At 43.7% G+C, this 23,304-nt stretch overlaps 1 protein-coding gene across 1 annotated transcript in view; it reads right to left on the reverse strand.

Moving 5' to 3' along the window:
• LOC133397774 (collagen alpha-1(XXV) chain) overlaps nucleotides 1-23,304 on the reverse strand; it is an 84,094-nt gene that overhangs the window by 19,284 nt on the left and 41,506 nt on the right. Inside the window, exons 5-14 of the mRNA XM_061669061.1 lie at nucleotides 18,657-18,683; nucleotides 17,386-17,412; nucleotides 11,189-11,260; nucleotides 10,789-10,905; nucleotides 9,682-9,717; nucleotides 3,718-3,744; nucleotides 2,931-2,975; nucleotides 2,364-2,408; nucleotides 2,000-2,026; nucleotides 1,476-1,520 (exon numbers count right to left, since the gene is read on the reverse strand). Of these exons, the coding sequence (XP_061525045.1) occupies nucleotides 1,476-1,520; nucleotides 2,000-2,026; nucleotides 2,364-2,408; nucleotides 2,931-2,975; nucleotides 3,718-3,744; nucleotides 9,682-9,717; nucleotides 10,789-10,905; nucleotides 11,189-11,260; nucleotides 17,386-17,412; nucleotides 18,657-18,683 (468 nt within the window). The remainder of the gene's footprint in view (nucleotides 1-1,475; nucleotides 1,521-1,999; nucleotides 2,027-2,363; nucleotides 2,409-2,930; nucleotides 2,976-3,717; nucleotides 3,745-9,681; nucleotides 9,718-10,788; nucleotides 10,906-11,188; nucleotides 11,261-17,385; nucleotides 17,413-18,656; nucleotides 18,684-23,304) is intronic.

The raw sequence follows: 23,304 nt of genomic DNA on the forward strand, positions 1-23,304 counted from the left end.
AGACCTTTTCTGCGCATGCTGATGAGACAATAAATAGACTGCTTCAAAAGAAATATTGCAGTGTTGATGTGCCAGGCCATAATTGCCATTTGAAACAGTTTTTTTTAACTGTATAAATGCCTTTTGTCAGGCGTTTGACAGGTTTTCACTCTACCAATAATCATCCAGGCAGCATGAAGACTTGCACAATAATAACTGTAGCACCCTGCTACGAAGTTTGGATTTATTGTGTGTATTGTAATGTTCATCAATGACCACAAAGCTTCTTTGATTGCATTACAAGAGAAGACAACGTAATTAGTAAGGGTTCCAGAAATTTCCCAAATTGAAGTAGACCATTGAACGTCTCATCGCCGTGTTCTCGTTGACCATATGTTTAAACAGGTGTCTCTCTTACATCAAGAGCCAATCAGAGGCAACTGGGGTGATGAATATGAACGTATCAGATTCATAATGGGGTGGGGTAAAAAGTGCGGAGAAGAAGTAAAAAAAAAATGAAGAAAAACGAAGCTTCAAATACAGTATTTGTTCAAGTTCTACAGTTTGGCCAAGTTAACTCGCGGTAATTTTAAGAGTTGCTAGAACTACCTGGGCAACGTGAGTAGTCGTTCGAGTGGAATTGAGGTCAGTGAAATGGTGTTACATCATTAGCGCAACACAAGGCCTGCTATTAGCAATTAGCTGCGCTTCGTTCGCCGGGGACGACAAAGCGGGCGCATGGTCTTCTACCGAGCTTCCGAGTGAGTATGAACGTTTAAAATGTGACTTCTTGGACATATAGCGGTAGCAGACAAAGTTGATGAGGATTTATACATCTTATTTTATAGTGTGCTTCGGTGTGCCTGGGATAGAAGTGCTCAGGAACGTGTCGTCAAGGGAAGGCCTCCATGCGCACGTGTGGCCCAAGCGAGGATTTTCTTCAGTGCTCAGCTATCTGTCAAATGTTGAATGTGATTTCAGTGACATTGTTCGGTACATATTGACATCATTTGCTCTAGATTTGAACTATAAATGATGCATGAGTGTTCAAGCTCGCAGAACAGTTCATAACTATACAGCGAGCACTGCAGCTTTAAACATCCATCACCAATTCACCTCCCATGCAAAGTGCCTAAAAGGTAAGTGTGTCAGAGCCATAAAACTGATTTTGGGGGTGGGGGAGTGCTACAGAAAGTTTTCCTTTCTGATGGATCTCCATTTGACAAGCTGCTGTGGTGAAACATGGTCTTCACTCTGATGGGATTGACTTTTTCTTTGTTTTTTGTTTCCCTTTTCTGGACTCGCCACTGGACTTTGTCCCCGGGCTCCCCCTACAGTTATGGAGTGGCATTTACTTTGACGAACACCGTTGGACGCGCTCGGCCTCAGTGTGAAAACCGCTGCTCCGTTAGAATGATGTTAAACCTCTCTGTTATTTGATGTAAACTAAAGTGACACTTTCACCATGAGAAAGAAAGACTGTGAAATGCACGTACCTTCTCCCCAATTTCACCTTTTGGTCCTTCTTCCCCCATATCACCCTGCAATGAAATGAAAAGAGAAAATATGTTTTCGAGGCAGACAGAACTAAACTCTCAGAAGAGTGTTCTGCTTTATTCATAGAGCGCAGCAAATAAAACTGCACAGGTGGTGCACGGGTGGGGGGCATTTTTATGAACACTAAGTCCACTTCAACGTCACTCTAATGGTTGACACATGATTCCAACACTTCAGGTGATGTCAGTTTGGGGCACTTTTGGCTCTCGCCACTCTGAAAAGGAAAAAGCAAAAGTATGCCGGCTTCTAAAACTGCACAGCGAGCCTTAGAGGCACCTGGTGGGTTTCGTGGTCGACGGGTCATCACTGAGGTCACACCTCTGACCCCGTCCGCGGCCAAATAATTGCCAAACAGGGCCTACCTACGCTTTAACGTGACCACAGAGGAGCAATGGTTCCTCGCCTGTTTGTCGAATTAGCTGGAGTGGACAATCACCCCGAAAGATCCGGACCACCCGCTTACCTTTTCACCTTGCTCTCCCATTTCACCCTGTTGGGAAAGAAAGCAGAGGGTATTACCGACGCCGCAGTAAATCAGATTGTATCGAGTGTGCTCAATTCATATTGGACTAGGACAATTCTCTTGTGTTGTGGCAGCATTTATCCCCAGACAGAACAAGTATCACATTTTCCCCCAGTCATAACAGGGACACACACATTTCTCAATCCAACCATTACATCTGAATGCATGCAGAGTAAAACGAAAAACATATTCATTCCAAAAAGAAGGCGGAAAAAGAGCATGGAAAGGTAAGTTTAAGAAGGAAGAAATATGAACAAAGCAACAAGGAAATGGCATGATGACACGGAATACGTGTGCACCAGACCTTGGCTCCGGGGATGCCGTCCAGTCCCGGGACGCCAAGATCCCCCTACGGACAGCACAAGATGAACACAAGTGCCGCATCAGCTTTATTTGTCCATAGGGGACTGACTCTACACTGTCGATTCGGATGGTTTTGCCGCATTCAACCTTTTAAAAGCTGACAAACATACTGACTCAACGTTCAGTCGGACTTTTGCCTCGCCATTCTGTTACCTGTTTCAAGCCATGAAAGCTCTCATATTCTTGATGCCGCATTGAGATGAGAAATATGGCATCTCTCAAATGAATCCCCATCAGTCCTTTACTTTGGAATAAATAGGCTTCATTTACCCCCTGTTGAGAAACACCTGCACCGTGTCCTCTTTGTTGCTTTGGGAATTTGACGCAGAACCAAGTCGGATACGCAGTTACGCACTGTGGTCATTTTATGAGGCAAGATATATTGTAGATGTTTTTCCTCATGTGGGAACTACAATAAAAAAATAAAATAATAATAAAAAAAAAAAAAAGCCAAAAAGAGAATCAACCACTGCAGCGCTTAAATGTGTTTTTACTGGAATCGACTCACCTTCAGTCCATCAACACCTGGAATACCAGGAGGCCCCAGTGTACCCTGGGAAAATAATTATGAATGGCTTTAGGCACATTATAACTGCACTGCAGAAAGCATTAAGCAGAGAAACAAATGTTTGCATTCACTGAGTATTTAAAAAGGCAATCAAGAATGGTTTACACTGACAGCGCGCCTCACTGCTGCCATGGCAACTGCTGTTTTGATTGTAAATCCTCCAAAAAAACCCCCCAAAAAAACAAGTGGTAGAAATTAGCTGGTTGGGAAATGACGTGCTGTGGTCACCTCAATCAGATGAAGGGCACCTCAACAGCTACTAAACACGGCACAACGACAAAACCTAATTGAGTGAGCCTCGGGGGCGGCCTCGCCACTCATTAACACGCCGGCGTGTTATCATTGACCCCCTGCGCGCGCACACACACATGCACGCACACCCGCAGACCGACACACACATCTTCTTTGGCGGCGGTGAGGCCCTGCCCACGCATGACAGCGCAGACAGGAAGGGCCTGATTGTGTTACACTGAACAAACACCGGCAGCTACCTGATGTCTGGATATGGCCAACATCTGCTCCTCACATCAGCGGCCCTCAGCCTGTATCAGTACATCGCACTTTTCACTCCGTCCCCTCTACATTCTCCACGCCGGTAGAGCTATAACCCTTAACATGTCTATTCAAGCCTGTCAACATAGACAGCCACTTCCTGCGTATGCCAGAATCATGTATTTATTGAGAAGCCAAGGTTGTAAATTAAAAAAAAAAAAAAAAGGTAACTTACCTTGAGTCCTGGAGGTCCCTCGGGTCCCTGGAAACAGAGTTGCACAAGGGAGGTCATGTAGAGCCAACCCCCGTTTATCGTGGCGGATACGTTCCAGACCCACCCGCGATATAGTTCACGTCATTCGTCCAAAAACTTTTATTCACTATATGGCATCCATCAATGTTCATCGATGTCAGCAGCGTATGGTGAGATGCAAACAAATGAGCTTCTCTTAGATGGCAGAAGGTATGATAAACCTGTGTATCGGCCCGTTGCCATTCATATAACAGCCCAAGTCCTGGCTTCCTGCGATAGCTCGGCTTTGTGTTCAGTTAAACAGACCCACATTTCACACCGACTAAGTCAATTTGTGAACTCAGTGTCCATCTTCAACAAGGCCCAGCAGAGGATGCACTTCCTGCGACATCCGAGGAAGCACGGCCTCCAGAGGAGCTCTTGAGGGACTTCTACACAGTAGTCATTGAGTCAGTCCTGTGTTTATACATCACAGTCTTGGTGCTGCCACAAAAATAAAAAAGAACAGACACAACTGCTGGAAAAATTGTCTGTACCCACCCCTACCGACCCTCGAGGACTTGCACGCTGCCAGAAATAAGAAAAGAATCCTCTTGGACCCTCACCCCCTCTTCCAGCTCCTTCCCTCAGGTAGGCGCTATCGAACAACGCAACCTAAAACTAGCAGACATTCCAACAGCTTATTCCCTCTTGCCATTAACGTCTAAAACAGTTAACTTACAATTCCATTGTAACATGCTGCCAATTTTGTCTTGAGATTTTTGTCACATCTCTGTCGGGCCACTCGTACATTATTCGTGCACTCACCGTAGTCGTCTCGTCACTCTGCGCTATTTGCATATCTGTTGTTGACCAATACTGGCCACTCATGCGCTTGAGAAGTATCTGCACCATTTGTACAATTGTCACTGTTCCAGATGATCAAATTACTGGACCCTTTAAACGAAGAGTGATTTAAACCCCAGGGATTTTTTTTTTTTAACCCCTCAATGAAATGTAAGGCTGTGTAGGAGAAGCCCGGAAACTCATCGCAGCCATTAATATTGGCACCGTTCTCGACTGTAATCACGGAACCAAATGAATCAAGGACTACATCTTTCGCTTCAGGAGAGAATCAATTGCAGTTGCTTTGTTTTATTAAAGCGACGTCGTGTTTTAACGTGTTCCAACAGACGCGGCCTTGACAGCAAGTCCGCATCCGCAAGAGTTGCAGCAACTCTGAGGACCAAACCCTCAGTGAGCAGCTTTGACTATCCCAAGAAAAGGACTTTACTTCTGCTTGCCTTTGTGAATCTGTCCTCAGCGGAGCTTGGTAAAGATCTTTATGAGCCACTAGCTATGCGAGTGCATGCGCCACTTGCCTGATCACTAATTAGCTTGGCTCCATCTGAGAACACTCAGGGGGCGACTTGCTGAAAAGCACCTTGGAGGGGAGGGGGGAGGGAGAGTCAAGAGCTCCCTGGTAATCCTGGGCCCTTTGTTCCTGCCAAACTATGGATCGGCACAGTGCGTTTGTTCCAAAATGGTAAGTTCGACAAACATGAACAAAAGGGAAGCAATCGGGACCAGAGTGCCTTTCCACTTTCGTTCGGGGTCGGAAACGACAAACAAAGAGGAAATAGCCGCATTTTAGGAAGTGTCCTAAAAAAAGCGGGATATGAACTTCTCGAAGTTGAAGCGTCCGTTCCCATCGTAACATCTCTGCAGTTTGTTTTCATTTGATACGTGCCGTTGATTTGACACTTTCCTAGACTATTTTCAGACAGTATGGACTTGTCTTAGGGTCTTACGTTTTACCAACGGACCTGTAGGTTAGCATAACAGTGTGGTCACCACAGCACGAGGGAGTTTACGGAGGCGTTTGCTTTATTTAAACGGTGAACATTTCAATCATAAAGCTTTTGTGTGAAGCGTAAACAACGCGTCAGCGAGTCGAGTTGGCAGCAACGTCGCATTTTCCAAACACTGAGTTACTGACAGGCAACTCAATTGTGTTTACACATTGCAGGGTTGAGAAAAATGAAGGTGGATCACTGGTGCATTGTGGGTCGTTTTGGAATGAGCAGAATGTTAGGAGGAACAGTGAACTTGTGGTGCGTGAAATGGAAATAACACCAAAAGGGAGATTTTTCAGTTACTGGAGGAACACCACAAACACAATACTGTCTGTGCATAAGGTATTGCTTTCCCACAAGTTTAAAATGAAAATAGCATTTATGTGTATGGAGAGAGAGAGTATATGAAGTATTTTGGAAAGTGGTTGGAGTTTTGATTCTGTTTGTTTAATGAGCAAAGTCAGCAAGCACATGTTAGCCTGGCCTTGACATTAACCATCGGTTACGTTCATCATGTCTTTTGATGAGGGTTGCATGGTCAATGACTGGTTAGCACATCTCCCTCACAGTTCTGAGGACCCAGGATCAAATCCGGCCTCACCTGTGTGGAGTTTGCATGTTCTCCCTGTTCCTGCATGAGATATCTCTGCTAACTCCGGTTTCCTTCCACATCCCAAAAACATGCATAGTAAGTTAATTGAAAACTCTAATTTGCCCGTAGGTGTGAAGGTGATTGTGAACGGTTGTTTGTTTACATGTGCCCTCCGATTGGGTGGTGACCAGTTCAGGGTGTTCGCCCAGAGTCAGCTGGGATAGCTCCAGCATGCCCGCGACCCTAGTGCGGATAAGCGGTACGGAAATGGATGGATGTCTTTGATTCTAAGTTTTAGATCTTTTGTCTTTCATTTTCTGGGTAGAGAGTTGTCTTACCTGGCTGACGTTTTAGCCCTTGACAGCTGTGATGGACGCTGAAGCGCCAGCCGGGTAAGACAACTTCCCTTTACCCAGAAAATTGTTTGTCTGAACACAAGAAATTTAAAACTTCATTATGATGACTTTTATGCCGAAACAAGCTCATGATAACTGATAGAACGTTGACGTTTTGACTTCACCGGATTCATATCAAATTGAACATACCAAGTAGGACGCTTCGAATACCAATATTTCTGTCACTTTATGATGGCATACTGTAAGAGGCACTTCACAATCTACAAAGGCTAACACAGAGGTGCTGATGCATGATTTGATCTCATAGTTTAGATTATTGAAATGAAAATCAAAGCCACTGTGGCCCGCACCTCTGGAACAGCCTGCCGGAGGGGCAGCCGGACCACAGAGACTTGTGATTTTTTTTATTTATTTTTATTTTTTTAAAGGAAGCTCAACTTGTAACTGATTTCCTTATTATTTATTAAGACATGTATCTTTTACTCTTTTATTCATTTATCTATTTAATTCTTTATCCTGTGTGTGTGTGTGTGTGTTTGAATGTGCGTTCATACGGGTGTGTTTAAATCTATATGCACAGATGGGAGGTGTGGGTTTTTGTATGTTTCTTGCTATTTTAATTGTCTGTTTATTCCTGTAAAGCACTTTGTGTTTTATGTTTTTAATTGGATTTGACTCTAGTGTGTGAAAAGAATCCCTGAAAATACACCCATGGTTTGAATCCTGTATTTATTTATACCCCATTAGTACAATCACAAAATTAGGCTCGATGCAGTGAGGATAAGCGGTAGAGAAAATGGATGAGAAAAACAAACAAACAACAAAAATGCTTTGATGTAGCTCTGCTACTTCTGTCATTTTGTTGTAGCTTAGCTTGCGGCATTTCTGTGGTGGGTAGCTTCAGTGCAGTGAAGCTTAATTTAATGTAGAACAACGTTTATCTTAGCTCACTCCATTTTCCAAGTAGCTTGTCCAACAGCAACAGTGGCAGTAGTGATACGTTTAAAAATAGCAAGTGATCACGTAATATATGTCCGATAACAAAAAAGTACTGACCATTTTAGAATAAACTTGGTTAACTGGACCCAGTTTTTCTTACTGTCGAAAAAAGGAGCAAGGCAGCCAAAGACGTGATCAGACTGCCTCTTGATTTGACAGCGGAAAAAGCAAATATAAGTTAGCAAACAAGACAGTCATGCAGCTCTCCTATTAAAATTCAGTGCAGGCAGTTCAGTTTTTCTGCTTTGGGCTCCGCAGTTCAGCTATTATGCCAGCGAAAAATTTCTTCGGCTTTTTGTTTGTACAAATAACGAAGATGGGGGGGGAAATGCTCGAGTCAAAGAATATATTATACTGAGAAAATGTGGAGGAAACGTGAAGGTTTCCAGAAATATCGACAATGAAGTACACGTGCGAAAATTCCGCTTCAGCACGGTAACTAAGTATTTGTACTCTGTTACATTACAAGACTGGAGCTGAAGAGCTTTCTTATTCGACCCCTTATGGCATCAATAGTTTGTCTTGAAATCCTGAAAAGTAGCCCCTCCTTTTTCTCTTCTCCTTCCCACCTCCGGCCCGCAAGAACCTCTAATCCTTTTAACCAGCACCAGATGTCCTTGAAGGCTGCTGGAAAACTCCGGAATCTCCTCTATGCCTCTTAAACAATAGCATGCATCAGAAACGTGAGGCTGCGTCAAGTGGACACTCTCGGTCCAAGAGGAGTTCACGTTTTTCACCTGGAGATCAAAGTGCTTATTTTCTCTCCATGGATATCATATTTTTACATTGATTTTCAAGGACCGGTCCTGGGCGGAGGCATGGTGGAGATGTTTTGTTCATGAATTTTTTTTTTTTGCTGTCACATCTTTTAACCCCCTTGGGGTCGTTCTCATTTCAAAACATTTTAACAGGCTTGGGTGACAAGTGCGTTCCCCTTTGCAAAGCACCAATATCGGCGCACTTCTGAAACAATTGGCTTCGTTTCAGGAATTACAGTGAGCGACGACTTCGGGTTTTTAATTCAGAGCTGGGTCCAAACTCTCTGTTGATGATGCTTGGATTTTAAAAGGAAAGCACACTGCTTGTACGCTGTCAGTGGGGTTTTTATTTACAACCTTGTCCTACCCTCGGTCAGATCAGCCTGGCCACCTTATATTCTCTCCGCTACCTTTTCTGTATTCGACAGACACTGTGGAAAAAGATGCGTCCTTCCCTTGACTTGTGACATCATCGCGTGTTTTCCTTCCTGCACTTTCAAACTCACATGCAGCTTTTTACGGGCAAAAGCTCAATCAAATGTGCATTAACTGGAACAACGTGTCCCTACTGTATCAGGGCGCCAACCCCTCGTAGCAGAATTATAACGCGCGCCATGAGTCATTTTTGCCATAGTAACTATGAAACGTTGTAGATTTAATCCACTTTGAGTACGATCATGTCGTAAGCTTCCTTTTGCAGTCAACAGTGCACTTTTCCACAGCTTGTCGTGTCGTCTTAACTAAGACAGGGCCTTTAATGCCATTTGTGTCACCGTTCACTGGAATAAATAATGACAGAGCGCGTTAGAATTGTCACAAAGCTGCCACTTGTTTGTTTTGGTACTTCCAAATAATGTCAGCGATAGCAGTGTGTGAGGTGCAACGTTAAAGGTTAACTGCATTCTTGCAGCCGTCGGCGAGAGCAAACAAATTAAGATTTGCTGACCAATTTTGGCAGACACCAGAATGTGGTCCTCAGCCAAGCCATAGCCATAGTATAAATAGCGTTTTAGATTCAAGCTTGTATCAAATACATTTTAAAGGAGCCTGTTGGACTGAGTCCGAAGTCACCGGGGCACGGGTTTACATTACAAAGTCAAAGCTAATCACACAGCGATATTAGGTTTTGTTTTACAATTTTGAGAGGTAAAGCTGTCTACGTTCGGCCAAGTGATGGCCGTCATGGTGAGATTTACACCCAAAGTGTTTCTGCTTATTTATATCCAGCACTGACTGACACGCTGATTGTCCTCTCCCTGTAAAGTCCTACTTGACAGACCTTTTTTGGAAAAGATCCACTTTTAGTTTCCCTTGCCTGAATGCGAACACTCAAATGCTCAAGTTGAGATGTGAATGAGTCCATTTACACACAAATATTTATGACTTCTGGAAAGGCGTGTTCTTACCATGAGCCCGATTTCCCCTGGATTCCCTTGATCACCCTGAAGGAAAGAAGAGAATTAATGAATTAGTTTTTGTACTTCAAGTGACACTTGTGCTCGTCCCTCGACCTGACCACCACTGTTTTTCCAAGATGATGTGAAAAATAAATACCTAGCATCGTGTCTCAGTCAAGCTTGGACATCGACCTCTTTTACATTAAACAGGGAAAACTCCGGCTCCGCTCCCTCGAGTCGAATCGCAGCGGGAGAAATAAATTGAAAGACCGAAAAGCACCGAGAGCCCGGGAAGGTTTAATCTCTTGGAAAAACAACAACTATTGCAACTGTGACAGGGAGAGCTGACAATAATCATCAGAAACTTGGAGAGAGGCAGCTTACAACACTTAATTTCTCTGCACTCCCACTGCCAGCACAATAAAGATCATGTGGCGCTCCTGGGAAGGCTTTGGCTCAGCGTAATTGACAGGCCTTTCTGCTTCTTCTTTGTCTCACAGAGAGAGAGAGCACATCAATTAGTGAGATGCCGGTGACGCGGACCTGGAAAATGTTGTGCTCAAACCAAACAGGGCCAAGTGTATGTAAATCTATACAAGGAACTACTCTCGTGGGAAGCACAATCATGTTGGGCTTGTCGAGCCTTCATGAGGGTGGTTTGTACTGGAACAAAGCATCTCGTCCAGCACTGAGAGGCAAATTAAATATGACGAGCAAAGAAGCTGGAAGACAAAAAAAGAGCAGCATGATCTACATTTTCCAATCGAATCACGAATACTGTACATACGCTAAGGCTCGGACTCACCCTTTAAATTCGGATGCGTTATTTGTGTTGACAGTAACGGATTACTTCCGAATCACAAACATACCGAAATTATTGTCCTACAAATGAAAATTTTGATTTATTCAATTGGATTATTTGAAAACTATTTCTTGAACCAGAAAGCACGTACGCCGTCGCATTTTGACTGCTGCTTCTCCCGCCGGATACGTTTTTTTTTTGGTAGTTTAAAACGGCTTACTTTAAGCGGACTTGCCGTACCATGGCCAAATGTAGAACCCAAGTTGTTTTTCCCCAGATATATATTTAGTGTATATATATATGTCACTACTCACTGTTAGGCCTGGTACCCCCCTCGGCCCATCCTTGCCTGTGTCCCCTGGGGGCCCCCGTGGGCCAGGAGGACCTGGGGGCCCCGGAGGCCCGGGTGGTCCGGCTTGCCCCTGATCCCCCTGTCCAGCAAAACAAAGACAACGTCAGCCTGTTGCAATATGGTGAAGTCCGCTTAGACCGAAGGCACTGCAGTTAAATGCGAAGGCAGCGTTTGGATTTCGACTTCACGTCGTGCACTACACATTCAGGATCACGAGTTGAAATATCATACAGAAGCATCCAGAGATGAACGCTACATGGTTCCCGTGACTTCTCTCGCAGGTTAAAAAGCGAGGAAACAATTCACAATCGACAAGCGATGCTACATGCGAGCAAAGAAAGAGAGGTGACTCCAGCTGCTACCTTAATGAGACGCCGCTTTATGAGCTGCTGGTCAGCGGAAAGAAAGCCGTGATTGATCTTAGGGAAGACCATCTGAGCAGGTGAGCAGGTCAGAGGCGAGATAAGGTTGAAGAAGGATGAGATCCCAGAAGAAGAGGGAGGAGGAGCGGTCGGAAAGCGAATGCAAAAAGAGAGAAAGATTGAATCAGAGGTCGACATTGTTGAACATTTGAGGAGCATCTTCACAGATAATCAGAGAACTCCACACTTTTACACCACAAGAGGCAGCATGCTTTGAAAGTCTGTTATTTTAGTCTGCTTCAAGGCTATAATTATGTCGAAATATGTGGACACAATGGGAATTTCTCCGTCTCTGTGAAAATGCTGTCATCATCATTGTCCCTGCTGCAAAGTGGAACCCCAGGAGCTGCTCAATGCACAAAACACCTCATTGCTGCTGTCCACTGGCAGGAAGCGGCATTAGCGCTCACTGAAACAGTACAGAAGGCCACATTGATGGGTTTAAGGGTTTGTGGTGAACCATTGGCATGAACCTTAAAACAGCGCTTTGCCACATAGGTTCACCAGAATAGTGTTTTCCTTGGCGTTTCCTCTGTTCATTTGAACATCAATGAACACAAACCAGACCATGTCTCGGTTTCGGGATTCTGCCTCTTGTTCCAGAAGGCTGCATATTCGTGGATTGTAGGCCACCGACGCTTTCAACCTGAGGACATTGTGGATGAAGGCAAGTTGTGACAATGGAGGGCTGTAAATGGGCATTGTTCTGGCAAGTGCAGCGGAGGGACGCCACTGTGCAGCGAGGTGACGCTGCCGCCGACAAACCTTGACGGTCAGGATCTGATTGCTGTGCAAAGCGGCTAGCGTGGGGGGACCAGGCAATCCCTAAAAGGGGTACATATGGCACAATGCACACATTCAAGAGATTCAAACACACAACAGAATGGAAGACACCATCACGCTGGGGAAACCCAAAAAGCGATGGTCCCAAAAGGGTGGAGGCTCGATAGTATTTAGACCCGAGCACCAGGTGGACACATTCAAAAAGTCTTAAGGACCCGTGTCTGAAATGGAACAGAAAGTCAGCCATACTGACATGAAAAAAGAGTGTAAAGACCCCATTGTCTTAATTTTGTGCACATTTCAAGGCACAGTATTGGATTTCAAACGTGCGTCTTTTCAGAAAAGTTTACGAAATTGTGTCCCGTGGCACTCCAATAAAATCACAACGTAATCATTCCCTGTTGTTTGTGCCACATGCTATAAACAGATGGGGCAGTTGTTGACATGATTATCACACAATCGACTTCGAATTCCAACGTGGTGGTAAGTTGAGACGTCGTGTTGTTCCAACATCAAGGGAATTCAGGCAAACGCTTCCCAAATTACCCGGTCAACAATCCTCATGTCAGACATGATCCACTCATGAAAACGGAGTAAAGAAGGAAAACACTGGGGTTTGTATCTTATAACTGGAAACAAACTTTAATCTCAATCCAGCAATGTTTAAATAATTTGGGGTTCACATGCCTTGTTAGAACTAAAAGTTCACTGAGGTTCAATTGCAAGCGCTCTCCTTTCTTTTTAGGAGCATCCATGCTCTTCACTGTCACGAGAGCAGATTTGTAAAGCGGAGGTTTATGCATAAGAAAGTGACATCTACACTTGAGTGAGTGAGAGAGATGGCTCTTGGAGTTGATCTCGTTATCACCCCTTTGTCAGCAGGTGTGTTTTGGCAACTTTTCAGCAATTTGGTAACGGTTCCAATGAGACGTTACACCGATTTGAATTGGCCTTATCGGTGTCGGCCGATAATTAGGATATTATGCTGATCGGCTGATCGGCTTTAATGTCATAAAAGGCCGATCCGATCAAGACATTTACTCCGCGTCGTCATCGTGCACAGCATATTTGAATCCAAAAGCTAGTTTATTTTTAACCCTGTCGCGTGTCTTTTGAGGTAGACCTGTAAATATCTGACGGCCAATAAAGTTAATAAAAAAAAAAAAACATGTCGGCGGTGTGGAACAGACAACACGTCTGCCTACAAGACAAATTTGCTCTTTCACGATTGCACTACGTCAGACGACTGCAATAAAATCTTACCACCGCATCCCGTTTTTTTTACGATCAGTGGGCTTTATCTTGTCAACTCAAATGCGACCGGATCCACTCGTTACCGTGGCGACGACAACGAGAGTGGATCACGGCGTGTGTTTGTAAGAACAAAATGGGGAAAAACGCGTGCTGATGGTCACCGGTGCTCAGGAGAGGAGAGGACGTTCGTTTAAGGCTTGCTTGAGGTATGTTCCCGTACGTTTAATACGATACGGCTCGCAAGCAGGCAACAAAACCTTATGTAGCCTAGCAAGCTACTGCTAGCACGAACGGTTGGACGTAAACATGCTGTCGAATCATGCTCTAAGGTTTTGGTGTGGGTGAAGTAATTGAATTAAAAATAAAGTAATTACAGTAAGTTAGCACCCATTATTTCCGTAAGGTTGATTTGACCTGACTGATGAGAATACACGATCTGACAAGAGCGGTGATTTCCAATCTTATGGAGCCAAGAAACATATTTTACGATTGAAAAATCTCACGGCACACCAACAGGCAAAAATTTCACAAAAAGTGGATACGTTAATTACTGTATTATATTCCTGTCATCTAATAGAAGACCATTCATTTGTCCTGTCTGTCATTATGCCTCACTGGCATAAATAGAGGAACAAAGACACATTATTTATTATAAATAGATTTTTTTGCGCAATTAGGTACACAAGTATATACAGTAAATGAACAGGTCATTTAAATAGATACATTCCTCTATCGTGTGATCGGATCGGTGATCGGTTATCGTTTTTTTTTTTAAACTCGCTGATCGGTGATCGGCCCCAGAAATCCTGATCATGTAAAGCCTAGTTCCAATTTATTATTCTTGAAAATTGTGTAGATGTAGTTGTTTTTGTGTTGTCAGTGGAGCGTTGCAATTCAGATTCTGTGAGCGCATTTGACCACAAATGGCCGGGGGGAGGAATCCCTGCTGAGGGTATGAGTTATTTTAATTGAATTTATAGCTTGCTCTTCCAATACATTTCAAGTGGAGATCAAATCTGGCCAATCCAAACATGTCTTTTGTGTCATCATTCTGGTTTTGCCAAGATAATTCAAAAAGCGTGGCTCATTTAAACTCCACAGGCTGCTTTCACTGAGGCCATACAGCAGAAAGAACACAGCTGTAGATACGCTTCAACACACAACACAACACACAACAGCGATACCTGGGATTGAAGTGCAAATATCTCGCAAGTTATTGACTACCTCAAATATCTTGAAAACTGGAAAACTGGATTACGGTCAAGGCAAATACACGATGCACAGGAGTTCAGAGATAATTATTCGGAGCAGTTGTGCAAAGGCTGGAACTGCTTTTGTTGCTCAGCTCGTGTATTTGCTGTGGTTCTCATTTTGCTAAAATGGAGGGGACCTCTGCAAGAGAAAACAATAGATTGACTATCTGTGGTGATCCTGCACTACCAGGACAATGGACAAGTCCAAGCCATTCAGAGAGTCCCTGTTAAAAAAAACAACAACAACCGGATGTTGCTTATTCGCTGATGTGCCCCTAGTGGAGTCGATGGAAAAGCAGTGACAAGGACAATCAGCAACAGCTGCCACATAGGACCCCGGCCAGTACATGCATCCTTTCAACCACACCAGAAACAGCGCGAGCCCACTTACAGCCGGCAAGGCTTGTCTCCATATGTGGCCAGGATTAGTGGCAATGTGCACAGATGGGTTCAATACATTTAAGAACGGAGTCGTCGGCATGCGATGGACATGGATACGATGCGCCACTTTTAGCTGCTGCTCGGTTCAAGCGAACACTGGAAATGACATAACACTGGACAGAATTCTTTGCATTCAGGAGTCACAGGCATTGTCCCGCCGGCGACTGAAATGCCACCCAGGAACCCCAGCAGCTGAAGCTAGTGGCCACGTCTTGGGCAGACCACACAGCCACATATCGCGTTTTAACACTGGTTGCACGTTTGTTTGGGAAAACTGGCAAGTTCGTTATTGGTTTGTTTGAATAACCTTTGATTTGGAACTTGGCCTTTCACCTTTGGGCCCAACAAATGGCTGACCTGACATGTGGGCAGGAGGCACTGTGGGCCATGTGCGGTTTCTCAGTCTTTGGCACAGATGTGAAGTGACCTCAAAAGGCACTGACAATTGAAATGATTGACTCTCATGCTTTCCGATACCCTAACTTACTATCCATACGTATGTGTTATTGTCAAACCTTAGCAATGGCCTTTATGACCCGTTTTGCATGACACGCACCAAACTCAACACTGACCTTACATTAGCTCAAAGTAGCCCGGAACGGCTTGCAGAGTTCGTTAAAAATCTGCTTAGTTTTAGACATTAATTGGCAGGCATCATGTTGATGCATCTCCACACGGGCTTGAGCAAACTCTGCGTGTTACATGAAAGCCAGACAAACGCAAGGTCAGGCAGCCCTTGTCCCATTAGTATTTGTTTCCCCAACATTTTCCTCCACCTATATATACCAACTCTCATCTAACATGCACAATCAATAGGCTACTCTGTGGAGGTAATAGGATTTGGATAATAACTCTTGTTGTCCTTCATATGAGACTGGATGTTCGTTTGTAGCCATTTGAGAACAATGCTGCTGCAAATTGAACGTTAATGAAATAGTATCTGGAAGTGGGCAGTTTATTTATTGACTATGGATGACAAATAGGCTTTGGCTGGTCCTTGTTACTGAGCTGTCAGCCCTGCTGCTCCCTCTGAGGTATGAATCATTTAACTGCTAGAGACAGATGACTCCATTTCCTAGGTTAAAAGGGTACAAATTATGGGCAACCGTGAAATCCTAGGTGAAAGGAGGGGGTTTACTTCGGTCAGCTTGTCTGGAGAACAATGTTTTTTTCCCCCCTTTGTACTGTTTTGTTGTGGTCTACTTTACATTTGAATCAACCAAAGCAATAGCAATTATTATCACGGATACTGCTAAATATGTAAAGTCAAACGAGAGTCACTGTGTCTGTGTAATATAAGATGCATGCCGTGTCATATTAAGAATGGTAATTCAATTTCACAGGGAAGGCCATTTGTACAGACTTCCCACTTGGAGGAAACGTAATGCTTTGCAATGCGTGTACGAGCAGCTCAGAGGAGAGCCGACCAAGTTATCGGTGACGTCTGAGCGGGCGCCAGTAAGGGATTGGAATCAGATCCGCTTGGGAGATGGCTGCTTCTTGTGACATTGACAAGACTATGTGCTGTTCTCTTGTACTCAACCTTGGCTTGTGCCTCCATCAAATACAATTAAGAGCATTCCCATGAGGGAGTGGCAAATAGTAAGTTCTGGGGAGTCTGTGCGGTCTACTGTAAACAAAACCTGTCCAACCGGGGACTGGATGCATTTGTAACCATCCTTGAAGAAAAAAACAAGATCATTTCGAAGCCTGTCAGGGAGGAAGCAGCATTCACATGGTCATCAAAACTCAAAGCCCACTTGAGATTGCGGGCCGAAGAGGATAAACATTTTTGAACAAACTAAAACATTTAACATAAATGTGAGTCAAAACAGACAGGACCCAAAACAAATCAACTTCAACTTCAAATATATTTCCTCTGTAAAAATATCTGCCAAAAATTCACATTTTTTTTTTTTTTTTTTTTAAATATGAACATGGTTGAAGAGACCTGGGAAAAAAATAAGAACAATTTGAACAATGGAATCAAACTTTTCTTTGCTCTTACGCTCGCTGGCAACATGTCCACTCATGTATGGTGAAGTTCATTTTATGTGACCCACAAAAACAAATCATGTGAATCAACTTCCATGATACTTGCTAAAATCTGTACTAAAATCTACGTTTTTTTAGTTTGACGATGATTTAGACGCTTGACTTTGGTAGAGATGTCAAACGACAGAGCTGGGAATGATTACATAGTTGGATCTGAGGACGGCCCCTTGTCCTTTAGGGTCATCTGTATGTTTTCTACCCATTTTGGTTTTTAAATAAGCAGACTTTTCATTCTTGTTGTATTTGGCCTGGCCCGCAGCACACGCTATCCCAAGAATTTCATGCATCCCAACCCTGTTGCCCACAGCTCTGCCGAGTGAGTGCAGTCATCAATCAGCGTGAGGCACATACCCGTGGTCCCTGGTCACCTTGATCCCCCTGCAAGATGACGAAAGACAATTTTATATCCAGCGCACACTGCTCAATAATGGTTATTAACAAGCCAAGACTAACAGTGAACTAACTCCGAACACACTGATGAAGTGAGCCCGCAACTATTCACTGCGGTGGAGCGTGTTATGATAAGAGATGGTGACGGGCGGCGGGTATGCGAGACAAAGACAAGTTGCAACGTGGGGCGGTTGGATGGGTTTGGCGAGGGGTGGCGTGAATGAGCGTTGCCAGGCGGGATTTGATGCCTGTTTGGACTTAAATTGAAACGCGACAGATTATAAAGACAAAATGCACCGGCTACTTACTTTAACACCTTGTAACTACCGTGTTTCTCTGGTAGCGTTCAGCCAGAGTCAACCAAGCAAGGTGTCAGTTCTGGACAGGGCTTTTACACAGAGTTCTATTCAGTCCCTGAGTGAACTAAAACAAAATAGCTCCTGGAATCCTCTGCTTCATTGGAGCCAGATTTATCGGAAAACTAGTGGAGACCGGCCACGCTGCTGCGCACTTCTTGGGTGGGAGGGCTTTGCACAGTTGTTTCTCATTTCATTTAACTGCAGATGATGAAGAGGTTCACAGAAGAGGCAGCAATATCGAACCGCTCATTCCGGATGCTCAGCAAACATCCCCAACTGGCATGGTGCGTCTCGCTTCTGTTTCGCCGATCATTGCGAACCACAAGAAGTTACCAAGTCATGAAGCAGACCACGATTCGCTCCCTTGCCAGAGATGGGTTTTCCTACTTTTTACCATTTTCATTGATAAACTGATCATCAGCAGCCTACGGAAGGCATTGATCGTGCCAGTTAGTGTTTTAGGGGTTTACACGAGCGAGTAAATCCAGGGCCGTCAGTTTTAGCCTTTTGAAGCCAAACATTTAGCTCCTGCACACACTGCGGTTAATATTACTGGCTTGGCTGCTGTTTTGTGGAGGAATGCTTAGTGGAGCATTGAAGGGCTTCATCTGGCTCTCAGTTATTAATTTTCAGTGCTGTGGATTTGTCAACGGCGGGAGAATTTTAGTCTCCCGTCCTAGAGATTCGCAAATGCAAAATGACAACTGTATAAGTTGTTAGTGAAACAAAAACGTTTAGTGACTAAATGGATTCAGATCCTTGGACAAATTGTAAAAGTGTTTATCACGTGCTGTCTGGTGAATCAAAGAATAAAGATGGACAAACATTATGGACAAGAACTAACAACATCATTGGCTGAATGAACAAAAGTACCTTTTCACCCTTTGGACCTGGAGGACCCTGTGAAAAGAAAAAATACTAGCTTACCAACAAACGACTATGACTAAATTCAACATTGCAGTGTAGGACAAAACATGAATTAGTTTTTCATATTGGGGAAGTGTACTTTGCAGTCACTGTAGACTGCAAAGTACACAAATGATTTCGTTTACCTGAGGCCACTGTGAATGTGTTCAATAATAATTATAGCTCAAGTACGATCAACATTCAGCGACTCTCGTTCCTCACTTTGAGGTTTTGGAAAATTTTACATTGGATGAGTTAGTGCATGCAGGATTAGGCAACAGTAAGCTGACTAATTGACCACCCACTTAGACACATGTAGACCATGAGCAAGATGAATGCACCATGAATTATTGGGCTGTTCGCGAGCTTTAACTTTACTGTGAGATGCTAAATAATGGTGCACACAAGTAGTCAAGTCTGTGGTAAAAACTAAAGGCTATAGGCTTCCATGCAGTATAGATTCATTATAATGAAGCACACACGCACACAGTTTGTTTTCAACCACCCTCATTCCCATCTGGATTTAAACATCTATTTTTGCCTCAACAGCTAATAGGTTATTTGGCTTGAAGTCATGTATCTGACGGTTGTCATTACGAAACTGCAATCAAACCTCTCAAGACGCTGGGCCATTCAATATGTGAGAAAGTCGCTTTTTGCAATTTGGGCAACGTGAAAATCATGCTGCAAACATGAGCGATGCTTCATTACAACCGTTGTAGCCCGCTCACTACATTTGGAGCTGAAATTGAAATAACAACCGGCATGTGCGAATTGCTTCGCTTGTTGTGACTTTGCATAGCCTACAGTCATAGCAAACAGCAACCATAATACAGACAAGTGCAACATTTTTGTTGCCTTTGTTTGCAGTTTTAAAACAAACATGCCAGCTTTGAAAACTTGAGCTTCATAATCAAGTGTAAGTGTCCATCCCTAAAACAAGCAACGTGACAAGCGGCCGCCATCTTTGTGGAATAAAAAAAAAAAAAAAAAAAAATGGAATGAGCACTTCAATGGCCTCTCAAATCCTCCATAACAAAGTCAGTCACCTCTTCTACGACTGCCGACCCAGCTCCTCTCATGAATAACGTTGCATTTGCGCGACTGTATTTAAGTAGAGTTTTAAGGCATGAAACGTCTCGGTCATTTTGACATGCAGACTTGGAGAACCATTTGGGAATTTCGGCTCGTACCAGCTTTTGGGTGGCTATTTTTACCTGAAACTTGTCAGCCAATCAGAGAAGGGCTTCTCTGATTAGCGGGCAAAATGGAAGGGTTGAGGAGATATGTATGTTGAGAAATAATCCAGTTATACTGTTTGACTCAAATTTGAAGTTTTTTTGTTGGTTTTTTTGGACCAGATTTTCTATGGGTGACATCACACATACATTTTCTCCAAAAAGGAATTACATTTTGGTTTTCAACACACAAAAAGAACTTTCTCCAGAATCCATCACCTAACTTTAAAAACTCTTGATGTGTTGTACTCAGGTTGACGGGGCCATGCCAACCACACTCAACATTTTGACATTTTGTCACATTTCTAATTTGAGTGATTCGGGAGTAGGGAATGATGAGTGGTCGTCAATCACTCATTCCCAACTCCCAAATCACTACAAAAGTATTTTAAGTGGATATTTTACAGAACTACCAAGGTCCACGGGTTGAAGTCCAACCAGACTTTTCAGTGTTTTTAATTTTCATATGAGCATTATGTGCAAGTCATTCGGCTGCACCTGCCTCAGACCTTGGCTTATCGTTTGCATGTCACTTGGCCACACATGACAAAGCTTGGTGCACGTACACCAACGGGTGTTTAAAGACCATTAAAGAGCCTCCTTGTTCCCCCGCAAAGATTGCTTCAAAGTGTATTCCAGTAAAACGCCAGCGGTCGTCTATTTAGCACATTTTCTGTGCAGCTTTTTGCTTTTCTGTCTTCTCCCAGGAAGCTTTGCAATCAGCACCTTTGAGTGTTGCTCACATTTTAGTTTTACTGCGCCACGCATCGCTGAAGCATGATTTGCTGTAGAGTGGTTGCCATGGGAACAAGTTGCCAACTTAGTCTCTGTGAATGAAAGGGCAAAGAAACTCCAACACATGATACTGCATATGTACCAAAAATGTGTGTACAAATTGTCTGACTTTACAGTATGGCTGAGCATTGGATGCCGATGATGCTTCTTTCCTATCCAGATACAAATCTAGCTTCTCGTGTCTCTTGCAGCCAAACCGTGACCACCGTCTCCTGTATTGGACCGAACAAGATGTTGATGTTTTTTAAAAAAAAAAAAAAAAAAAAAAAAAGGAAGGAGGAAAATATGAAAGGCAGAATGTTAGCAGGGGCCAAAGCCACAAGCAACATGGAGAGGATCGACATTTAAAGCGCACAATGCAACTTCACTTCATATTACTGACAGTGTAAATGACGCCTAATGAAAATATCCTGGCGGGTTTGACTATGACTCCTACATTTTTTTTCCTGCAGTGTGTCTGTCTACCTTTCATTTTGTGTTTTGGTCCTGCGCCATGTCACAAATACATTTAAAAATATTATAACCACTTGTCTGGAAACTGAATGTTTGTTTGCATTTATCACAACTTGGGGGAAGAAAATCCAAAATTTCACATTGTTTGCTTTACATTCTGGTAAAAAGAGAGAAATGTACATTGACGAGTTGATGGAACTTGATGTTGTCAATCAAAAGACCTACTCAACAGCCAAAATGTACTCTTCTCATCATTTCGTGGCTGGAAACTACACAGCGTTTATGCAGAGGAAGACGAAACTATTGATCCAAACTACAAACCAAACACCAGCTGCATAAAAGTCAGCTAACGTGAAGGACTACACGACCAACAGCCCAGAATCCTTTCATTGGCAGGATCCCGATTGTCATACTTCCAATGGCAAATAAGCCTTCACACTAACACAGGCAGTGTTGCTGTAGTTGTCGTGGACACGAGCAAAATCATTCTTGCGGGCTTGGCCGCCCCCCTCGACAAGATGCAGAAACATCAGGAATGGGATGGCGCGCAGGACCTGGCTGGACCCAGCTTGGAGTCCTTTTCATCACAGCGACCCGGTTAGCGTAGCCAGGTCCAGAAAACCCATCCATCAAATGAGAGCTTGGATCCTTATTGGAGGCTGCGAGCCAAGTGGCCTGCAAGCACATGGATCCAATCAGCTCACCGTGGAGCGTTTTTTTTATGCTTTTTACGGCCTCTTCTTTACAGGCGTGAGCAGCTCCACATCTTTAGTAAGCCTGTGTGTACACAGGAAGCTAAACAAAGCCGTCCTTAAGTATTGACAGCAATCAGAGGATTGGGGGGGAGGGACGGGGAAGGGCTACACAAGACTTTCAAACAAGCGGACTGATAAGCACCATTTTTCAATCTATCAAATAGATTTTTTGATCAAGTAAAACTATTGTACATCTCTGACCGCTGGAGCAGAAGCTCTAACTCCTGACAACATCAGGAACATCATCAAACACAGACTGCGCCTGGTAAAACCAATAAATGTCTGTAAAAAAGATTTTCTTTTACAACGTGTCAACGCCATGGTTACGGTTTAGGGAAATATCCTATTTTGGCTTGAGGTAATTACTCCCTGATGCTAAGGTGACCTTCGCTGGCTGACATGCTTGCAATAATGAGCACATGGTTAAGGTTAGGACATGATCGCGTCTTGACTGGCAGGAGGACATGAATCTTGCAGTTGGAAAGCCACTGGCAGTCTCCCGTCGCGACGTTTGGCTTGTCGCTCATCCATGCAGACTGTGGACGTCACCTGATTTGCTTCTGGGCATGAAATGTCTTCTGGCCACGAGATGGAGACTAGTATGGAGACAACAGCTCATATATCCGGAAGTAAACAACTGAATATACATTCCTTTTCATTTTCTTTTCATAAAGTGAAAATAAATGTCTTCTAAATTTGCCTCAGGGATGCATCATCTCTCACATACTCTTCCTGATTGCTATTGAATGGACCGTGCATATGACCACCTCAGAAAAGCCCAGAGGCATCCAGTGGATGATCTTTCCACAAATCATGCCCACTTGCAAGAGAAGACTGATCGGATTGACACATTTGCCAACAGATTGGTTTGAACATTAACATCTCCAAACCCAAGTGATGTGCATAAATTCAACACCACCTGCACCAATCACTGTGGAGAGCAACCCTCTTGATTATGTTGAGGAGTTAACATATCTGGGAAGTCTCCTTAGCAAGGATAATGCATGCAGCAAGGACATCACCATAAGACTCGGGAGCGCTCGCAGCAAATTTACAAGCCTTCAAACCAGCTGGAAATCAAAGCACGACCCCCTAAAACCAAGATCTGACTGTATAACAGTAATGCAAGATCAGTTCTTCTGTATGGCTCAGAATGCTGGAGAGTGGTTGAGAGCGACATGAAAAAGATCAATGGATTCCATAATGGATGTCCTGAGAAGATAGTCGCATCTTTTGGCCGGAAAAGATCTCCAGTGAAGACCTACAATGTGGTGCTAGAAATTAAACTCTCTCAGATGGCGCTGACATTTCCTCAGGATGGACCTTGATTGCATTCCCAAAGTATGCTGAAGATGGACCCCACCTGGAAAATGA

This window comes from Phycodurus eques, chromosome 23 (assembly GCF_024500275.1).
Source record: "Phycodurus eques isolate BA_2022a chromosome 23, UOR_Pequ_1.1, whole genome shotgun sequence".
Taxonomy (NCBI): Eukaryota; Metazoa; Chordata; class Actinopteri; order Syngnathiformes; family Syngnathidae; genus Phycodurus; species Phycodurus eques.